Source organism: Amblyraja radiata, chromosome 22, assembly GCF_010909765.2.
Source record: "Amblyraja radiata isolate CabotCenter1 chromosome 22, sAmbRad1.1.pri, whole genome shotgun sequence".
NCBI lineage: Eukaryota > Metazoa > Chordata > Chondrichthyes > Rajiformes > Rajidae > Amblyraja > Amblyraja radiata.
In genome coordinates this window covers 35,208,056-35,229,843 of record NC_045977.1, presented here as the reverse complement: position 1 = coordinate 35,229,843, position 21,788 = coordinate 35,208,056, and the positions used below count along the sequence as shown (strand labels likewise).

The 21,788-nt window shown below is 44.4% G+C and overlaps 1 protein-coding gene across 1 annotated transcript; it reads left to right on the top strand.

Annotated features, from left to right (window-relative positions):
- The first annotated feature begins 12,085 nt into the window (after positions 1-12,085).
- On the top strand, positions 12,086-19,154 carry LOC116985904 (28S ribosomal protein S34, mitochondrial-like). The gene is made up of 3 exons (XM_033041023.1): positions 12,086-12,460; positions 17,790-17,832; positions 18,756-19,154. The coding sequence occupies exons 1-3, from the start codon at positions 12,137-12,139 to the stop codon at positions 19,046-19,048; spliced, it is 660 nt and encodes a 219-aa protein (XP_032896914.1). The 5' UTR covers positions 12,086-12,136; the 3' UTR covers positions 19,049-19,154.
- The last annotated feature ends 2,634 nt before the right edge of the window (positions 19,155-21,788 follow it).

Sequence of the window (21,788 nt, the reverse complement as noted above, 5' to 3'; positions counted from 1 at the left end):
AGGAAGAAAAAAAATTCCTTGAGGAAATTGTTAGTTTCAGATTGCAGAAAGGATGTGCGTGTGCCGGATAGAATACCTCATTTAGAATGAGTCCAGGATTACATTCTTTATAAACATGTTTTGGAGTGCCGTATTTCGCTTGGGCAGCTTACAACCCAATGAATTGGCGATGAATTCCACAGATTCACCACTCTCTCATGAAAGAAACTCCTCCTCATCTCCTTTCTAATGCTATGTCCTTTTATTCTGAGACCGTGTCCTCTGGTCCAAGACTTCCCCACTCTCTCTACATTCACTCTACCCAGGCCTTACACTCAGATTTTGATTTTGCTCTCTCTCCTCCCCTCTCCCACCCTCGTCATCCTTGCAGTTCCACTGTCGTATCCCAATTCGTTATCAGCTCTTCCACAGCCAACAATGGACCATTGTGGGCTCCACCTGTCCTGGGTCATTAATTTGTACCGTACGTTTTCATACCTCTCATAGAGTCATAGAGTGATACAGTGTGGAAACAGGCCCTTTGGCCCAACTCACCCAATCCAGCCAACATGTCCCAGATACATTAAATTTACCCCAGGCTGGGAACCCTTGACCTATCCGATCTATTTCTCTCATGATTTTATACACCTCTCTCTATGAGATCAGTTGGGAAGAGTTTTATGCCTGAGAAAATATGTTAACAATAAACAAAATTCCAGCCCTGCACTTGCAAGCTGCCCTTCCCAACAAGTGCTAAGATGTATTGGGAAAATATTGCCCAATTCTGGACTAAGCTGATTTTGGAGCACAGTTTTGTTTTTCCATTGCTGCGCAAACGTTTATCGGCTTTAGTCTGCAGCGTAGGTTAAGTTAACCTATTCACTGGTTCAATCAATTTAGGTTCGTTTAGTTTAGAGATACAGTGCGGAAACAGACTCTGCAGCCCACCGGATCTACGCCGTCCAGCGACCCCCACACATTGACACCAACCTATGCCAACAAGGGACAATTTTTACATACACCAAGCCAATTAACCTACAAACCTGTACGTCTTTTGAGTGTGGGAGGAAACCGAAAATCTCAGAGAAAACCCACGCAGGTCACAGGGAGAACGTACAAACTCCGTACAGACAGCACCCGTAGTCGGGATAGAACCTGGGTCTCCGGAGCTACATTCACTGTAAGGCAACAACTCTACCGCTGCTCTATTCAATGACACTTTATTGTCACATGTACCCAGGTGCAGTGAAATGCTTTGTTCTGCATATACAACCGGGTAAAAACCATACAGCAGTCATCACCTTGGCTGCACACAAGAGTCGGCATGTTTCTGGTACCGAACGAGTTACGAGTTAATCAACATTTTTTATCTTCTTCTCGTAGTAGGCAGCCGCCCGCTGAGTGAGCACCACCGGAAATTGGAGGAGCAGCACCTCATATTCCGCTTGGGCAGTTTGCACCCTAGCGGCATAAACATTGACCTCCAATTTTCGGTAGCCCTTGCTGTCTCCTGCCCTTCTCAGCTCTCCCTCAGCCCTCTGGCTCCTCATCTTCCTTTCTCCTTTCTTCTCCCCCCCCCCCTCACCCTACATCATTCCGAAGAAGGGTTTCGGCCAGAAACTTTGCCCATTTCCTTTTCTCCATAGATGCTGCTGCTCCCGCTGAATTTCTCCAGCACTTTTGTCTACCTTTGATTTTCCAGCATCTGCAGTTCCTTCTTAAACACTGCTGAATTTAATGGCAGGTCATTCTTTTAATGTATTTACACCAGTGTTTTATATGTAGACAGAAAGATGCCAATACACACATATCACAATTCACAACATGTTTTTGGCTGCTAAACCTCCCCTCTAAACTTCTCCTATCCATGTACCTGTCCAAATGTCTCTTAAATGTTGTGATAGTACCTGCCTCAACTAGCTCCTCTGGCAGCTCATTCTATATATAGGTATGTTGCAAAGCGTACCTGAAGCGTCGTTGAAGATCTGCTGCTGAGGCTGTGCGCGATTTTGGCGCCGTTTAGAGGGGGCGGGTTTAAAACGCGATTTTCTCTAAGCTGTTCCAATCGAAAATGTTCAGCCTAGTTAATTATTAACGAAAAATCGCTGGAAGACCCCGTCGCAAAAGCTACTATTAGGTTTAAAGGCCTTGAATAATAGTTATAGTAGTTTAAAAATCAATCTCTAAACCCGCGACCGCCAGCAACCGCAGAGTCTCATAAAGCAGATAACAGAAGTTAGGTTGTATATTTTTACATTAAAAAGGGCTTCTAAAGATCCCTTTATACAAAGTTTAATATTGCGAGTAGCTCAATTTGGGCCCATTATATCGCGCAGTATTTTTCTGGGCATTTGGGGCACAAATCTACCGCAATGTGAACGTTCTAAACCAACGCGTTCCACAGGGACCCACTGGAAAGCTGATTTAAATGGACATTTATTTACAGCAATTAAACACTAAATTCCTTCCATTTGGCCTATAAATTAATGTAAATGAGATTTAAAAATCATGTTTTATTGTGAATTATTTGTGAATATTATTTGGACATTTAGGCTATTTTAAAATGTTAATCATTTATTAAGAAATGGATAGATGTTTAGATCTAGTAATTGAAGTCTGAAATTAGCTACAATTAGGTAACTAACTAATTATATGCTTTAATTTCAGGTCATCCAAGTAAGATTATTTTATATTTGTTTCAGAATGCTTCAATCTATGATAACTGAAAATTTCATTCAGTTCTCTTAATTTTTAAGAAAGTTATGGGCTTTTGACTGTTCACGATCACAGCTTTTTTGTTATGTCCATAGAAAATCAATAGGGAACAAGATGCTCATTTCCCAGTATGAAAATGGCCATAACTTTTTAAATACTTGAGATATGAAAGTGAATTAGGTGTCAAATTAAACTTATTTTTATGCTTTATCTGATGGGATAAATTACAGACTTGATTTTTAAAATCTCAAAATTTTGTAACATTGCTACTATATACTCACCGTCCTTTGTAAAAAAGTTACCCCGCAGGTACCTATTAAATCTTTCCCCCCTTACCTTAAACTTTAAAAGATCAGCCCATTTCTTCCTGCATCAAGGAATAAAGTCCTAGCCTGCACAATAGATCTGGTCCCGAGACCTGTCACCATCCTCGGAAATCTTCTCCACCGTTTCCAACTTGTTTTTAATCTAGTTTTTAGAGATGCTGCTAGACCATATTGGTGGGTAGTACAACAACAACAAAAACACTGATTCATACTGACACCATCCTGGACTAACAGATGGGAGGATGAATGCGTGAGAAGGGGGAGAAAGAACAATTGTATATCTGGTGGTTGAATCAATCCGTGGATAGAGGCAAATATTCCACACATCCTTGGGGACGAACATTACTCAATATCCAAAAACAATACACATAGTTTGGAAATTACAGCAAGGTCTACGAAATACCCAATAATTTACAAGTTAGGCGGCACGGTGGCGCAGCGGTAGACATCGCGCCAGGGACCTGGGTTCGATCCCGACTACGGGTGTTTTCCATATGAAGTTTGTACATTCTGTCCATGAATGCGTAAAGCCTGTAAGGTCCGATCATAGATAGTCCGAGGGTCAACAATGAGATAGACAGCAGTTCAGGGCTGCTCTCTGGTTGTGGTAGGATGATTCAGTTGCCTGATAACAGCTGGGAAGAAACTGTCCCTGAATCTGGAGTTGTGTCTCTTCACACTTCTATACGTTTAAGGTTTAAGGTCACGCAACCAAAGAGATTAATGGTTTAGAGATTGTGGAGTTTAATCCATAAGTGTGAGGTGTTGCACCTTATAAGGGAAAAGTATTCTTTAAATTTTAGACTTTAGAGATACAGAGTGGAAACAGGTCCTTTGGCCCACCGAGACGGCGCTGACCAGCGATCACCCTACACACGAACACTATCCTACGCATGAGGGACAATTTACCAAAGCCAATTAACCTACAAACCTGTACGTCTTTGGAGTGTGGGAGAAACCGGAGCACCCGGGGAAAACGGACGCAGATCTCGGGGAGAACATGCAAACTCTGTACAGACAGCACCCGCAGTCGGGATCGAACCCGGGTCTCTGGGGCTGCATTCACTGTAAGGCAGCAACTTTACCGCTGTGCCACCGTGCCACCCTGTTGGATGGATGGGTTTGCTGCTGTTGGTGCATCCAACTGCTGTTGGATGGGTTTGGAATATAGTTGGAAGCATAGGTATGAGCTAATGGTGGTGAGTGTGTGGAACGAGCTGCAGGAGGAGGTAGTTGAGGCAGGTACTATCGCAACCTTTAAGAAACATTTAGACAGGTACATGGATAGGACAGGTTTAGATGGATATGGGCTAAACACAGGCAGGTGGGACTAGTGTAGATGGGGCATGTTGGTCAGAGTGGGAAAGTGCCTGCTTCCACTCTGTAAGACTATGACTCTAAATTAATACTCCACAGACATTTTAGATCCTGTCGTGCAAAGAAAACAAAATGCTGCAACCATTTACATTAACGTTGGCTATTTTTTCTTGCAGCAGTTTAATATGTGATATGTTTAGTGAGCTTTTAATGGCTCTCTTTTTCATTCTAACTGTGGACAAAGGAGAAAGAGTTATGATACAAACAGGAGGGTTCAGAGCACAGGGGTCCCAGTGGAAAATCCAATTTATCTTTGGTCTTTCTCATTGCTGGACTCATTCCACACCAACCATTCCTCCACATTCCTTACATGACAACTACACTCCTCAAATACCTTTATTAACTGCAGTGTGGAAAATTCTTGCACAATATAATACAACGCCGTGGCGTCGCTGATCGTGCCACTGCTTCACAGCGCCAGAGATCCGGGTTCAATCCTGACCTGAATTTAGAAGGATGAGGGGATATCTCACTGAAACCTACCGACCGGTGAAAGGCCTGGATAGAGTTGATGTGGTGAGCATGTTTCCACTAGTGGGGGAGTCTAGGACCAGAGGTCACAGCCTCAGAGTTAAAGGATGTTCCTTTTGGAAGATGAGGAGGAATTTCTTTAGTCAGAAAGTGGTGAATATGTGGAATTCATTGCCACTGAAGCCTGTGGCCAAGTCAATGGATATTTTTAAAGCAGAGATAGTTTCTTGATTGGTACAAGTGTCAGGGCTTATGGGGAGAAGGCAGGAGAATGGGGTTGTGAGGGAAAGATAGACCACTTTATCTTTCTAGAATGTTTGTACAGTCAAGCTCCTTTAACTCCAAGACCTCATGACAGAGTCTATTCAACGACACCTTTGTGTTTGTTATTTCCAACTCGAATCGTTGAAACTCTTGAATAAAAAACAGGAAATGCTGGAAAGATTCAGCAGGTCAGGCAGCATCTGCGGAGAGGGTTCAGACTGATAGCCTCGCCTCATTTATAGGAAACTAGATATGTAAAAAGGGGAGAAATTAATAACAAATAAAAGTTATTCTTGCTGGTTTTGATGAAGTGGAATTGAAGGAGGTACATGAGGAATATAATCCTCCACATAGACCTGTAGAGCTTGACTCTGTCTGTGCTTTACAGAACAGTGATTTGTCTCCATTGAGTCCGAAGAAGGGTCTTGAGCCAAAACAACTTTCTCTAAACGGATGCTGCCTGACCCGCTGAGTAATGCCGGCACTTTGTGTTTAGTTTTTTAGTTTAGTTTAAAGATGCAGCGCAGAAACAGACCCTTTGGCCCACACCGACCAACGATCCTCACATATTAACACCATCCTGCACACGATAGGGACAATTTTATTTGGTACATTTACCAAGCCAATTAACCTACAAACCTGTACGTCTTTGGAGTGTGGGAGGAAACCGAAGATCTCGAAGAAAACACACACAGGACACGGGGGAAGAACGTACAAACTCCGTACAGACAGCACCCATAGTCGGGATCGAACCCGGGTCTCCGGTGCTGCAGGCGCTGTAAGGTACCAACTCTACCACTGCACCACTGTGTTTTGCTCAAGATTCCAGCATCTGCAGCTTCATGTGTTTCCATTTTACCGTCTCACGGGAAAATCTGCTCAAAGTTTGAAGAATTCTCCTTGCTCCGACGGGAGTCAAGTGAGACCCTCTGTGATTCCTTCTGCTTTCCTTTTGTTTGACCGTGTTCTGAACTTACTCACGGAGCATGAAGAAGACGTTATGATCTGTCTGTCCCTACCCCATTAAAACACATAATAATTTCAAAGTCCAGGAAGTGAGCAGAAACATAGCCTTCATGAGTATCAACTCTTTAACAAAATATTCTTACTGAGTAATTGTTCCTCAGAATCACTGAACATTGGTTGTAGAATGTCACAGATTTATAAAGCATACAATGATAGCTATTAATGGTAATAATCAAACAAAGATTTAACAGCAGCTTACAAATTCCTGTGCGATGAGGCTCTGCTAAGGTTCCAAGTCCAGAATACTTGACTGGCCACAGTATCTGTGCTAATCCCTACAATTTATACACCGCTTCACCACTGGTGCATGATAATTCAATTTTTTTATTGCATGACCTAATGCATCGTTAACATTAAGATTGATTGCATTGAATTTCTTTTGCAATACTCAACTCCCAAGCTTGTTACACTCCCTAATTTTCTCAGGTAGAGTGTCAACCGTTCAACGCTTGATTGACCAAAGCTTCTCCATCTGTCTGTGTTACAGCTATGACTGATGATTGTTGGAGCAATAACACTGGGGTCATTGCAGTTCCTGGTGGCAGGTGCTAACCCGGTTTAACAATGGCCTTCATTTCATCGTCAAGTGGGAAATAAGGATGCTCGATATTGTTTACAAGGAACTGGTGATCTGGCAAACTTGAGCAAATAAAGAATCTCTTCGACACTAGGAGAGATGCATTGACACCACGGGCCATAAGGCATTCCCCGGGGCTCATGTTGTCGACCTCCCCGTGGTGAGCCCTGTCAACTGACCTCACTCAGGCGAACGACAACAAACAGAGACGGCAGCAGCGCCGCAGCTTGGCGCCAACCCGGAGCATGTGGCCTTTTTAGGGCGGGCACCAACATGGATGTCGAACCGGATGGCATCACCCTGCTGCAGACGTCTGCTGCCTCAAACGCAAGAAGATGGCACTCCCCAACGTAAAGTTCATGTTCATAAGTCATAGGAGTAGAATTAGGCCATTAGGCCAATTGAGTCTACTCCGCCATTCAATCATGGCTGATCCACCAAATATTGAGTTGTTTGCTAACTTACTAATCAACCCATCTACAATTTTTCCCCAAGTCATTCATAGGTATCACAACCACTGGAGGTCCCCAGCACTGATCGATGAGAAAAAACACAATTCAAAGATCTCCTGTTAAGTTCTTCCGCTCCACTCTCTCTTCCAGGGGAGAACTGGCTCTGAATCCACACTACCAAGTCACCATGGATTTTAATCTGCTTGATCTGTCTTCCTTCCTTGAAAAACCTTCTCAAATGCCTTATTCAAAAGTTCGTAAGTGATAGGAGCAGAATTAGACCATTTGGCCCATCAAGTCGACACTGCCATTCAATCATGGCTAATCTATCTTTCCCTTCAACCGTTTCTCCCCATAACCCCCGACACCTGTAAGATAGCCACTGATCGAGAATCGATCTAAGGTAGATGCTGGAGAAACTCAGCGGGTGAGGTAGCATCTATGGAGCGAAGGAAATAGGCAACGTTTCGGGTCGAAACCCTTCTTCAGAGAATCTATCTATCTCTGTCATAAAAATATCCATTGACTTGGCCTCTGCAGCCATCTGTGGCAATGAATTCCACTGACTAAATAAATTCTTCCTCAACTCCTTCCTGAAGGAACGTCCTTTGAGGCCGACAAAACAGTATACTTTAAAAATCATTCTGATGAAAGAAGAGGTACAGCTGAACAAGAATAGAAGGGAGACTGAGGGAGATTTTTAGCACAAATAATCCCATAGGTTATCACTGAACTCCATCCAACTGAACAAGAACTTTGTGAAACGGCAAGTATTGGGAGTGTACTTTACCAGTTAAGGACACTTTTGTAAACAATGAATAGGACAGCCGAGAAGCTCGTTTGCCAATTGTTAACGAGGTCAAAACAATGCTGTGTCAACCTAACGCTTCATAAAAACTGCACATTTAAAGATACCAATTGTCTGAAGTGAAACACCCCTGTATAACGTCTTGCTGTGCCAGTGTCAGCAAATGTTATTTTACTAATTTCTCATAAGATCTCGCATGCTGGCACTTAGCAAGGCAGCTGTGACCACAAAGGCCAGGTCATCAGCAAACATAGAACATTACAGAATGTGTAGGAAGGAACTGCAGATGCTGGTTTAAACCGAAGATAGGCACAAAATGCTGGAGTAACTCAGCGGGACAGGCAGCATCTCTGGAGGGAAGGAATGGGTGACGTTTCGGGCAGTGAAACTTTAGACAATAGACAATAGGTGCAGGAGTAGGCCACTCAGCCCTTCGATCCAGCACCACCATTCAATGTGATCATGGCTGATCATCCACAATCAGTAGCTCGTTCCAGCCTTCTCCCCATATTCCTTGACTCCGCTATCTAAGCGTGTCTAGCTCTTTCTTGAAAGCATCCAGAGAACTGGCCTCCACTGCCTTCTGAGGCAGAGAATTCCACAGACCCACAAAACTTTTTCCTCATCTCCGTTCTAAATGGCTTATCCCTTATTCTTAAACTGTCGCCCCTGGTTCTGGACTCCCCCAACATTGGGACATGTTTCCTGCCTCTAGCGTGTCCAAACTTTGTCAGACTGAGAGTCGGGAAGAGGGAAGCTAGAGGTATGAAAAGGTGCAGAGCAAATCAGAGCCGGCACCAATGACCAACAGCGAGAGAGGGTGTTGCAGAACTCCCATTAGTGTCTTCCATTCCTTCTCTCCAGAGATGCTGCCTGTCCCGCTGAGTTACTCCAGCATTTTGGGTCTATCTTCGGTATAAAACATTGCTGCACAGGAACAGGCCCTTCGGCCCACAATGTCCATGCTGAATATGATGCCAAGTTAAATGAACCTCCGCTACCTGCTTGTGATCTATTCCCCCCATATTTGTTTGACCATCTAAAAGCTTCTTATAAACACCACGGTCGTACCTGCCGCCACCATCATTCCAGGCAGCACCTGCCAGACACCCAAAATCCTCAGAGAAAAGAAATTGGCCCCGCACATCTCCTTTCAACTTTGCCCCTCTAAGACCCATTTGATATGAATTCTACGCTAATCCCAGCTATGTTGGTTAGCTTTGATATACACCTACCCCCCTGACAATTAGTCCAAAGGGTTCCGACCCAAAATATCCCCTATGTACTTTCTCTTGAGATGCTGCCTGACCTGTTGAGTTATTCCAGAATTGTGTTTCTTTTTTTTTGACAAATTAAACTAATCCTTTCTGCCTGCACATGATCTATAAACCTTTATTCCCTGCATTTTCATGTGCCTCTCTAAAAGATTCTTAAACCAAGCATCATAAGATCATAATTGATAGGACCAGAATTAGGCCATTCGGCCCATCGTCTACTCTGCCATTCAATCATGACTGATCTAACTCTCCTTCCTAACCTAATTCTCCTGCCTTCTCCCCATAACCTTTGACACCTGTACTAATCAAGAATCTATCTATCTCTGCCTTAAATATATCCACTGACTTGGCCTCCACAGCCTTCTGCGGCAAAGAATTCCACAGATTCACCACACTCTGACTAAAGAAATTCCTCCTCATCTCCTTCCTAAAAGAACGTCCTTTAATTCTGAGGCTATGATCTCTAGTCCTAGACTATCCCACTAGTGGAAACATCCTCTCTACAACCAGGTCTCCCCCTCATTCTTCTAAACTCCAGTGAGTACAGGCCCAGTGACATCAAACTACTCATTCCTGGGATAATTCCTGTAAACCTCCACTGGACCCACTCCAGAGCCAGCACATACTTCCTCAGATATGGTGCCCAAAATTGCTCAAAATATTCCAAATGTGGCCTTAGCAGTGCCTTATAGAGCCTCAACATTACACCCCTGCATACAAGCCCTCTCGAAATAAATGCTGGCATTGCATCTGCAGTTCCTTTTTATTGCATAGTTTATTTTGTTTACTGTAGAGTTTGGTTTATGTTCTCAGTGGGAGGTGGACACTGGATCATAGGAAATATCTTGGGTACTAACATTTTTAACATGTGGGGCATGTAGGGCTATGGGGAGGAGGTGCTGAGGTGAGTGTAGATCAGCCATGATCATATTGAAGGGCAGGGCTGGCTGGCGGGAGATAGGGGCTGATCCTGTTGCTCCTAGTTTTCTCGTGTGCTGCACCTAATTTATTTTGGCCTGATCTTAATGAGTGGTGCAATTTCCCCAAACCCACAACAGTGGTCCATGTTGTCACCTTCCACCTCATCCATCTCCACATTCAATAGATACTAATGCACTATTTCCTTTTAACACAGTGCATGATGCCACTGCAATACATTTCAATAGACAATAGGTGCAGGAGTAGGCCATTCGGCCTTTCGAGCCAGCACTGCCATTCACTGTGATCATGGCTGATCATCCCCAATCAGTTCCCCGTTCCTGCCTTCTCCCCATATTCCTTGACTCTCCATATCTCTAAGAGTGTCTAGTTCTTTCTCGAAAGTATCCAGAGAACCAGCCTCCACTGCCCTCTGAGGCAGAGAATTCCACGCTCACCACTCTCTTTGAAAAAGGGTTTCCTCGTCTCCATTCTAAATGGCTTACGCATTATTCTTAAACTGTAGCCCCTGGTTCTGGACTCACCCAACATCGTGAACATGTTTCCTGCCTCTAGCTTGTCCAAACCCTTTATAATCTTATATGTTTCAATAAGATATCCTCTCATCCTTCTAAATTCCAGAGTATACTAGCCCAGCCGTTCCATTCTCTTAGCATATGACAGTCCTGCCATCCCGGTAAACCTACGCCGCTCTCCCTCAATAGCAAGAATGTCCTACCTCAAATTAGGGGACCAAAACTGCACACAATACTCCAGGTGTGGTCTCACTAGGGCCATGTACAACTGCAGAAGGACCTCTTTGCTCCTATACTCAACTCCTCTTGTTATGAAGGCCAACATGCCAATCGCTTTCTTCATTGCCTGCTGTACCTGCATGCTTACTTTCATTGACTGATGAACAAGGACCCCCAGATCCTGTTGCACTTCCCCTTTCCCCAACTTGACACCATTTAGATAATAATCTGCCTTCCTGTTTTTGCTACCAAAGTGGATAACCACACATTTATCCACATTAAACTTCATCTGCCATGCAGCTGCCCAATCATCCAACCTGTCCAAGTCTCACACACACATGTGTATATTATTTCAGAATATGTACTCAAATAAAAAAAATCAGTATATAAATAGAGTAAATATACGAAATATATAAATATATACACACACACACATTCAATATATATACATTAATAAGTTCAGTGTTCAGTATATATATATATATATATATACTGAACACTGAACTTGTTAATGTATATATTGAATATATATATATATTCAGTATATAATAAATACACATAAAAAGATCAGTGTCTATATTATATATATATATATATAGAGATATAATAGATATATCTATATATATATATATAAATAATATCCGAGTGTATATATATATATACTATATGTATACTGAATTTTTTTCTGAGTATATACCTATATATATATATAGTATATAGGTATATATTCAGAAAAAAAATTCAGTATACATATAGTATATATATATATATATACACTCGGATAAAAGGTTAAGTATATATAGTATATATTCTTAATATATACATTAAAAAAGTTCAGTATACCACACAAATATATACTGAACTTGTTTATATGTATATATACACGTATACACAACGGGCTTTTTCTGTTGTTTATCATATTTGCATTGCACCTTCTGCTGTAAGTAACAATGTCAATGTTCGGCTACATGCAGACGACAATAAAACACTGTCGACTCTGTTGCTGCTGCGGCCGCTGTTTGTGGCCGGGTGTGAGTCCTGCAGGGGGCGCTAGGACTGCACACACGGGAGGAGTGGTGATGGAAGCGGAACCTTTCCCCGGGACATGTGGTGGAGCGGGGGACGGGTTAGGGTGAGGCGGCCGGTGGGCGGCGGCGGTGCCCCCCGCTCTAGGGTCCGGGTGCGGTTGCTATGGGGGGCAAGAAGAAGGTGCGCGCCATCGCGGCGCTGGCCCGGCGGGTGCGGGAATACTGGGCGCAGCGGGACCGGCGCCAGCGGCGGGACAGCCAGCGGCTGGAGCTCGACTACGGCACCATGAGGCGGGTGGCCAGCGGCAAGCGGCTCCCGGTCCTCGCCCACCGCGACATCCGCACCGAGAGCCGCCTCTTCCCGCTGCTCGCCCGCCTGCCGCTCTTCGGCATCGGCCGCTTGGTCACCACCAAGTCGTGGCTGCTGGCGCACGGCCCGGCCTGTTACTGGCGGGTGGACAAGGTCAGGGTGGACTACACGGCCCAGGTCAGTCTACACTCACACCCCACACTCCCCTCACAAAACCCTGTGATAACCTAACACTAACCACCTGCCTTGCTACTGGCGGCTGCACAAGGTCAGCACCACTCCACCCTCTACAACCCTCCCTCCCCCCTCTCTACACTACCCCCCCACCCTAACCCTAACCACCCACCCTGCTGCTGTCACCTGCACAAGGTCAATGTCGACCCACATGGCCTGGGTCAGCCCTCCCGTGTGATGCTGGGACCCAACTAAACCCCCCACCGACACTCTCCTCACAAAACCCTGTGATAATCTAACACTAACCACCTGCCTTGCTACTGGCGGCTGCACAAGGTCAGCACCACTCCACCCTCTACAACCCTCCCTCCCCCCTCTCTACACTACCCCCCCACCCTAACCCTAACCACCCACCCTGCTGCTGTCACCTGCACAAGGTCAATGTCGACCCACATGGCCTGGGTCAGCCCTCCCGTGTGATGCTGGGACCCAACTAAACCCCCCACCGACACTCTCCTCACAAAACCCTGTGATAATCTAACACTAACCACCTGCCTTGCTACTGGCGGCTGCACAAGGTCAGCACCACTCCACCCTCTACAACCCTCCCTCCCCCCTCTCTACACTACCCCCCCACCCTAACCCTAACCACCCACCCTGCTGCTGTCACCTGCACAAGGTCAATGTCGACCCACATGGCCTGGGTCAGCCCTCCCGTGTGATGCTGGGACCCAACTAAACCCCCCACCGACACTCTCCTCACAAAACCCTGTGATAATCTAACACTAACCACCTGCCCTGCTACTGGTGGCTGCACAAGGTCAGCACCACTCTACCCTCTACACAGCCCTCCCTCCCTCTACACTCCCCTCCCCAAACCCTAACCCACCCCCTCACCTAACCCTAACCACCCACCCTGCTGCTGGCAACTGCACAAGGTCAATGTAGACACCACATGGCCTGGGTCAGCACCACTCTGCCCTCTATACCCCCTCCCCAAACATACACACCCCTCCCCTCCATCTTCAACCCCTCCCCTCCATCTTCAACCCCCCCCCCCCCCCCCCACAAAGCCTAACCCTAACAAGGTCAGGGTGGACACTACACGGCCTGGGTCAGCACCACTCTCCCCTTACACCTCCTCCCCTCTCCACCCCCTAATCTGCCCCTTCCTCCCCCTTTTCTTTGGTGATGAACCTTTCAAATTTGTTGCCATTGTCTTAGCGTCTCAACAAAACCAGCATAACATCTCTACCCCACTCCCTTTCCTGATGAACCTGCAAGTAATATTGTTGCCCCTCAAATCTACGCCTCTCATATCTAGAATACTGTCAGTTATTCTTGACAGGTTTTCCATCCACGCTACAATGTGGAAACATTTATGTCCAGGTGACTTCAGATGTCTGGATTAGATGGCACCATGCCTCCCCACCATTCCAATTGTGTTGGTCACCCTTGTCACTCTCTTCCATTGCCCAGCGGAGTGCTCCAAACATCAGCTGTTCTCATCCCTGTCCATGCGACTGGCATCACGGAATCTTGTAAAATTGTTTCTCTCGCCAACTTAAAGGACTTGTTCACCTGTCCCCGTCATTTTGCATCTTTGTGCACTCATTTGTGATGTGATAATGATCTCCAGAATCAGACTGTTCACGATCTTGATGAACACGCAGAGAAGATTTGCGAGGATGTTGCCAGGGCCTGGGCTATAGGGAGAGGTTGAGCAGGCGAGGACTTTATTCCTTGGAGCGCAGGAGGATGAGGGGTGATCTTATAAATGTGTATAAGATCATGAGAGCAACAGAGCACTTTTACCCAGGGTAGGGGAATCAAGAACAAGAGGACATATCAGTGTACGGTCAGGGGGGAAAGATAGAAACCTGAGGGGCAACATTTTACACAAAAGGTGGTAGGTATATGGAATGAATTGCCAGAAGGGGCAGTTGTGTGAGGCAGGTACTATAACAACTATTAAAAATAAATTTGGGCAGGGATATGGATAGGATAGGTTTAGAGGGACTTGGGCCAAATAAATGGGACTAGTGTAGATGTCGGCATATTGGCCAGTGTGAGTAAGTTGGGCTGAAGGGCCTGTTTCCACGCTGTATGACTTAACTATTTGATCTAGAGCTGTTTCCATCATGTTTCAATAACTTTCTAGTCTGGCCTTGCCTTCCTCTATTTTGTAGCCATAATGCCCTCAATGGGTTGTGTCATTCTCAACGCTGGCCTCTGCACCTTTCGCTTCGCCATTGATACTCGTGCTGCCAAACATCCAAGATTTGAGCACTCAAACTCTTAACTCGCTGTAAGACTTACCTCAGCTGCTGACCAGCCCACCTGTACTATCCTCCTTGACCACAAAGCCAGTTATCTTGTTGTAAGGCACCTCGGAGCGGCTTCTTGCAGGCAATCTTACTAAATCCGCGGCACAATCAGCTGGACTTTTATCTTCTGTTAAGTCTTCCTGTTAATACCTTTCCACATGTGATTGGGTGTTTCTATTTTGGACTGTTTGCTTTCACGTTCAATTAGAGATGTCACAATCAGAGCTTGGAGCAATGCCAGTTTATTATCTTAATTGTTGAACCAATCTAATGAATGTGACAGATGATCAAATGTGTAAACTGCATATGTAAGTCAGGAAGGCTTGCCGACAGCTTGCCATTTATATATACAATAAACCTCAGATAATCGTGCACGGTCGGTGCTCTGGTATGCGACTGGCAGATTTTCTGGAGTAAAACACAAAACACTGGAGTAACTCAGCAGGTCAGGCCGAAATATCTGGAGAATATGAACGTTTCGGGTCGGGACCCTTCATCAGACCCGAACTCTTCAGAGGTGCTGCCAGACCCTCTGAGTTACTCTAGCAATTTGTGTCTATGGTATACACTAGCGTTTGAAGATCATTAGTTTTTCCTGCGTGTTAAATCTTATTCCAGTATATTTCCCAAAGCATTTTTAATTTGCTCTTTTGAGGTGTTACATAGGTTAATAATAAATCATAGAGTGAACCCAATTGTTCAGTTGAGTTTTGTGTCACGTGTACCAAGATACAGTGAAAAGCTTTTGTCGTGTGCCAACCAGTCAGCGGAAAGGTTCGAAGGGAGCATTAGGAACATCACCTGTTGAAACAGACGTCAAACTGTCAGGTTTAATTATCCCAGAATAATTTTCTTCTAAATTCCCCATTGTATTTGCACACCAACGTTATGAAATGAAAGCCTTGACTGTAAATTGATTATTTTACAATATTTCCAAGAATTAACATTTCGCAGTCCACTCCTATCTTGAAAGGAAGTGTACAGTAACATAAAAGTTAACATAAATGGGACAGATTGCATAATTGATAATGCATTTCCCGTGCATGTTCTTTCCCATTTCCAATGACTTGTAGTTCTATTTGAAACATTATCCTGCAATGCTCATTAAATATTTGTTTTGGATATCATCAACACACATTAGTTCAGTGAATAGCAATGGTAATGGAGTGTAGATTTTGCAGAGGTGATCTCCCTGAAGTGTTTTCTGCACTGAAATGAATATAAAATGGTGTATATATAAAACAAAATAATTTGTGAACATTTACTGGCAAAGTATATTGCTCACAATTTAAAATTTAAAATAATGGGTGGCATAGTGGCGTAGCGGTAGATCTACTGTCTTACAGTGCCAGAGACCCGGGTTCGATCCTGACTACGGGTGCTATCTGTACGGAGTTTGTACGTTCTCCCCGTGACCTGGTGGGTTTTCTCTGAAATCTTCAGTTTCCCCCCCACATTCTAAAGATGTACAGGTTTGTAGGTTAATTGGCTTGATATAAACGTAGATTGTCCCTAGTGTGTGTAGGTAGTGTTAATATGCGGGGATCGTTGGTTGGTGCGGTCTCAGTAGGCTGAAGGGCCTGTTTCCACGCTACATCTCTAAATTAAACAAAAACAATTAACCTTATTCAAACAAAAATGCTGTAAGTTCTCGATCGTTTGCTCGTGTGTCAGACAATGTAGTTCTGATGTAGGATCATTGACCTAAAAGGATTCTCTCTGGTTTTCTCCCTCACTACATACTGCCTAATTTTCCAAGTATTTCCAGCATATCTGCTTTTATTTATGAAAGGAGGCTATTAAACATTACAACAACAAAAAATGCCGCGGATGTATTTTGTAGGTAGGGCAATATCTGTGAGAGTCGTTAAATGTCTTGGGTCAGTAAACTCGAGTTTAGTTTCTTGTCACGTGTACCAAGGTATAGTGAAAAGCTTTTGTTGCATGCTAACCAGTCAGCGAAAAGAAAATACATGATTACAATCAAGCTATCCAAGGTGTACAGGGAATAATATGAATAACGTTTAGTGCAAAATAAAGTCCGATCAAAGATAGTCCCAGGGTCCCCAATGATGTAGATAGTAGCTCAGGACTGGTCTCTAGTTGGTAGGATACATCAGTTGCCTGATAACAGCTGGGACGAAACTGCCCCTGAATCTGGAGATGTGCGTTTTCACACTTCTGTACCGCTTATGTGATGGGAGAGGGAAGAAGAGGGAGTGAGACTCATCCCTGATTATGCTGGTGGCCTTGACAACGCAGCGTGAAGTGTAGATGGAGTCAATGGAAGGTTTCACAAGGATATCTAATAATAATAATAATAATGGATGGGATTTATATAGCGCCTTTCTAATACTCAAGGCGCTTTACATCGCATTATTCATTCACTCCTCAGTCACACTCGGTGGTGGTAAGCTATTTCTGTAGCCACAGCTGCCCTGGGGCAGACTGACGGAAGCGTGGCTGCCATTCTGCGCCTACGGCCCCTCCGACCACCACCAATCACTCACACACATTCACACACAGGCAAAGGTGGGTGAAGTGTCTTGCCCAAGGACACAACGACAGTATGCACTCCAAGCGGGATTCGAACCGGCCACCTTCCGGTCGCCAGCCGAACACGTAGCCCATTGTGCCATCTGCCGTCCCGATAGACGTCCACATCCTTTTGTCAATAATACGGTTGGTTCTGCTAAAATACAAATTACATTTACCTGTAATTTTTTTGTTTACATGTAGTTTTCCATATCATGTGCATGCAGCTATGTAGCATGGAGATAATACTGAAATCACTCCATAGATTATTGAATGTGAGAGGATAATTGACACCACATGCCCACATAATTCACAACAAATATTCTCCATTTCCTGTCAGATTTTATCTCCTAGTTTTTAACATTTCCTCTTTCATCGCTTTTGCCGCCACTTCCCTCAAAAGTCTTAACAGTAAATAAAAGCTTTAAAGCTGTTGTTGTCACTGTACTTCAATATGTTTCTCCTTGCAGGATCTGGACCATGGAAAAGCCTGGGGCATGCTAACTTTCAAAGGTAATATCTTGATGTTCTTTAATGTACAATCCTAAACCTATTACTCTTCAACTGTGCAGACAGATAACAATCAATGTGCTGGTCCAATTGCCTTATGGGCCTGTCCCACTTAGGCGACTGCAGGAGACTATGCGGTCGCCACATGTTCGCGGGTGGTTGCCGGGCAGTCGCCTTCACGGTCATGAGGAGTTCCGGCATCCTGGGAACTAGTCGCGGCCTCATTATGGTCGCCGCAAATTTTTCAACATGTTGGGAAAATTAGCGGCGACCAGAATGAAGCCGCCATGGAGAGTAGCAAGAATTCTCGTGCCGTAGGTGGGTCGCCAGGAGATCCTAGTGGGTGGGTCGCCAGGAGGTCGAAGGTTCTCATCGGTTGTAGCTGGTGCTGACCGGCTCATTGGGGAAAAAACATAAGCAGTAGTTTTCAGAACCAAGGATAACCGACCGGTAATGTTAATGTCCACCGAGCTTCACAGCCGTGGATCTCTGCCATCTTAAAAGTTGTCTCCACTCCTTCTCCCCCCTTCTCTTACCCCCCTCTTTTAAAGGACTTACATGACCCTTTTTTTCCTATCCCTTATTCTCCCTGGTTCTGGGCTCCCCAACATCGGGAACATTTTTCCTGCATCTAGCCTGTCCAATCCCTTAAGAATTTTATATGTTTCTATAAGATACCCTCTCATCCTTCTAAATTCAACGATTGAATGGCTCAATGTGCCGAATGGCCTAATTTTACTCCAATGGCTGCTGGAGTTTGCCCGAGATCAATTTTTTTGGGTTGGAGATTATTTGTTCGATGGAAGAATACAAAGCGGCAGTGAGATGCTTGTGCTCAGTGAAGTTACAAGATTCTTTACAAAATCCACTGTTACTCCACCATTTTGTGTCTTTGATTGCTAAACCTTTGTTCGCTTCATTCTTAGGAAAGACGGAAGACACAGTTAGAGAAATCGATAGGGTCATGTACCATGACTGGCGCCTGGTGCCAAAACACGAGGAAGAAGATTTCATGAGTTTCACGCATGTTCCTGAAGAGCATATCCGCTATGTTCTTTATCCTCCTCTGCTCCGTGCTATGATACTGGCTGAGAGAGAGAAAATGGGGGAGCCCGCAGGAGAGGAGCCCATGATCGACCTAGAAAGAATTCGCCACTTTCCAAAGGACTACTTTAAAGACCTAGACTTGACGAAACAAGCTGAGGGGACTGCAGTGTGATAGAGGTGCATCGCACTCGCTTGTTGGACAAAAAAGGTGAATCTGGTCTTCTCTTGCAGCTTCTGACACGCGAGCCAATTTAATAAAGATAATTTTTGTATCTAAATGTAAATCCTTGGTGGAACGCACGACAATGACGGCAGGGATGATCAGTTGGTTCACTAAGCCTGCACTCGTACACCACATGCCTCGAATATAAGAAGCAGATAGTTACTGGCAATCTCCACATCATTTTGTGGGTAAAGCAAAGAAAAGCTGACCAGTTAAGGGCAGCACGGTGGCGCCTTACTGCAAACGGTAGACTTGTTGCCTTACGGCGCCAGAGACCTGGGTTCGATCCTGACTCCGAGGGCTGTCTGTACGGAGTTTGTACGTTCTCCCGGTGACCTGCGTGGGTTTTCCCTAGTTGCTCCAATTTCCTCCCACATTCCAAAGACGTACAGGTTTGTAGGCTAATTGGCTTGGTAAAATTGTAAATTATCCCTGGTGTGTGTAGGATGGTGTTAGTGTGCGGGGATCGCTGGTTGGCGCAGACTCTGGACCGAAAGGCCTATTTCCGCGCTGTATCTCAAAACTAATGTTAGATTTTTTGTTAAAGTCTAGATAATTCCCCTGATTCCTGTTATTCTAATACTATCTGATTTTTTTTTAAATTTGAAAATACATCAACTTGTTTTAAATATTGCAATACTTTATCTAAAGTACTCCACATTTACAGCTATAATTAACGGCGAATTAAAAAAATGCTATTGTATAACCATCCATGCTGATTTAAGACCATAAGCTGCTTTTTGAAGAACGGTTGCTATTTCATTTTGCACAGCTAAACTCTGATTCTGATGATAGACACAAAATGTGGATAGAAGGAATGGGTGACATTTCCGGTCGAGACCCTTCTTCAGACTGAGTTACTCCAGAATTTTCTACCTATCTTCAGTGTAAACCAGCATCTGCAGTTCCTTCCTGCACATTTCGTCTGAATCTGATGAATTAGATGCCCAGGAAAGGACTCCTACGTTAGGGAGGGGTAAGGCTATAGAAGGAAGTGAAACTCTGAAAATCAACATGATATTTAACTAGGGATCAGCCTAGGCCACTAAGCACTGGGTTGATAAGTGCATTGGACTGGTGCAAATCAAGACATGGGCAACTGAATTTCACATCACCCAACTCTGGCAGGCCGAATGACGAAGATTGGCTATTTCTAGTGGTCCAGTAGTAAAGGGAAGGGGACAAGTTAAGATTTGAACATCCGTTGAGCTGAGGTAGGGGTTGTATCAGGTAATGATTCAGAAATGGAAATAATCAGGAAGAATTGATTGATTGAACGATAGAGCATGGAAACAGGACCAACAAGCTCACACTGGCCATTATTCATCTGTTCACACTAGTTCTATGTTTTCGCACACTAGGGACAATTTACAGACTAATAGGGCTAAGGTTTTGGTTTGTTATTATCTCATGTCCCGAGGTACAATGCTTTGAAAAGCTTTGTTTTGCATACTTTCCGATCAAATCAGATAATACTACACATAAATGCAATCAAGCCAAATTCAAGTCCAGTAGGTAGAGCGAAGGGAAAGATACAGAGTGCAGAATATACAGTAGTCTTCTTCTTTCGTGGCCATCTTCCATGATTCAAATGTTGACATCGTTGATATCGTTGTCACTATACAGTAGTTCTCACCGTTGTAACGCACCAGTTCCGAGACTGGCTCCAATGTCCACAATGAGGTCACTGGACAATCAGACTTACGGAAGGAGTGTTCAGAAACCTGATAACAAACACGCCGAAAAACCTGCAAGTCTTTGAAAATGTGGGAGAACACTGGAACACCTGAGATGAAGATCGATCCCGGGTCAATGGCATTGTGAGGCAGCACCTAGCTGTGCTACTGTGAGGCTCCTCTGTGCCAGGGAGAATTATAAAGCAACTTGATTTCAGTTTTTGATAGTTGCAATGAATGAACCTCTGGCTGGGAAATATGATCTGTAGTGAAATTAGAAGTCAGTGTCTGGTCTCAAAGGGAGGGGGGAGGGGGGGTGGGGGGGGAGAGAATTCTGCTTATACAGTAATGAATCTTGAATTCCACTAGATGGAGCTATAGCTCTATTCTGGCTGAGACCTGGAGCTTACATTAAATGACAACTTTTATCAAAATATCTGTGGTGTAGAACATTTGTACAGTGAAATGCACAGCACAGATAGGAAAGGTTTCGAGTGATATGGGCCAAGCACAGACAGATGGGACTAGTGTGGATGGGGAATCTGGTTCAGCATAGCCAAGTCGGGCTGAAGGGCCTGTTTCTGTGCCGTATGACTAGGGCGTGATAGAAAGCTACTGTGCTTAAATGTATGCACCAATGGATCCAAAGTAGCCAAAGTAGGGATAGTCAATGTTTGGTGCCATTCATAATTTCTTAAACAACAAACCATTTAGTAAAGATAGACACATAAAGCTGGTGTAACTCAGCAGGACAGGCAGCATCTCTGGTGAGAAGGAATGGGTGACGTTTCGGATCAAGATCTTTCATCAGACCAGCTAGTGAACAGGGAGGATTAATTGATTGAACAATACAGCATGTAAACAGGCCCAAAAGCACACAATGACAATCATTCGTATGTTCACACTAGTTCAACGTTATACCACTTTCACACACTTACAAAGGCTAATAAAGCTTAGGTTCTAGTTTGTATTATCACATGTACCGAGGTACAAAGATTTGAAAAGCATTGTGT

Coding starts and splice junctions, on each gene's coding strand:
- LOC116985904 (XM_033041023.1), top strand. CDS start 12,137: ATGGGGGGCAAGAAGAAGGTGCGCGCCATCGCGGCGCTGGCCCGGCGG. Junction 12,461..17,789: donor GGGTGGACTACACGGCCCAG/GTCAGTCTACAC, acceptor TTCTCCTTGCAG/GATCTGGACCATGGAAAAGC. Junction 17,833..18,755: donor GGGCATGCTAACTTTCAAAG/GTAATATCTTGA, acceptor CTTCATTCTTAG/GAAAGACGGAAGACACAGTT.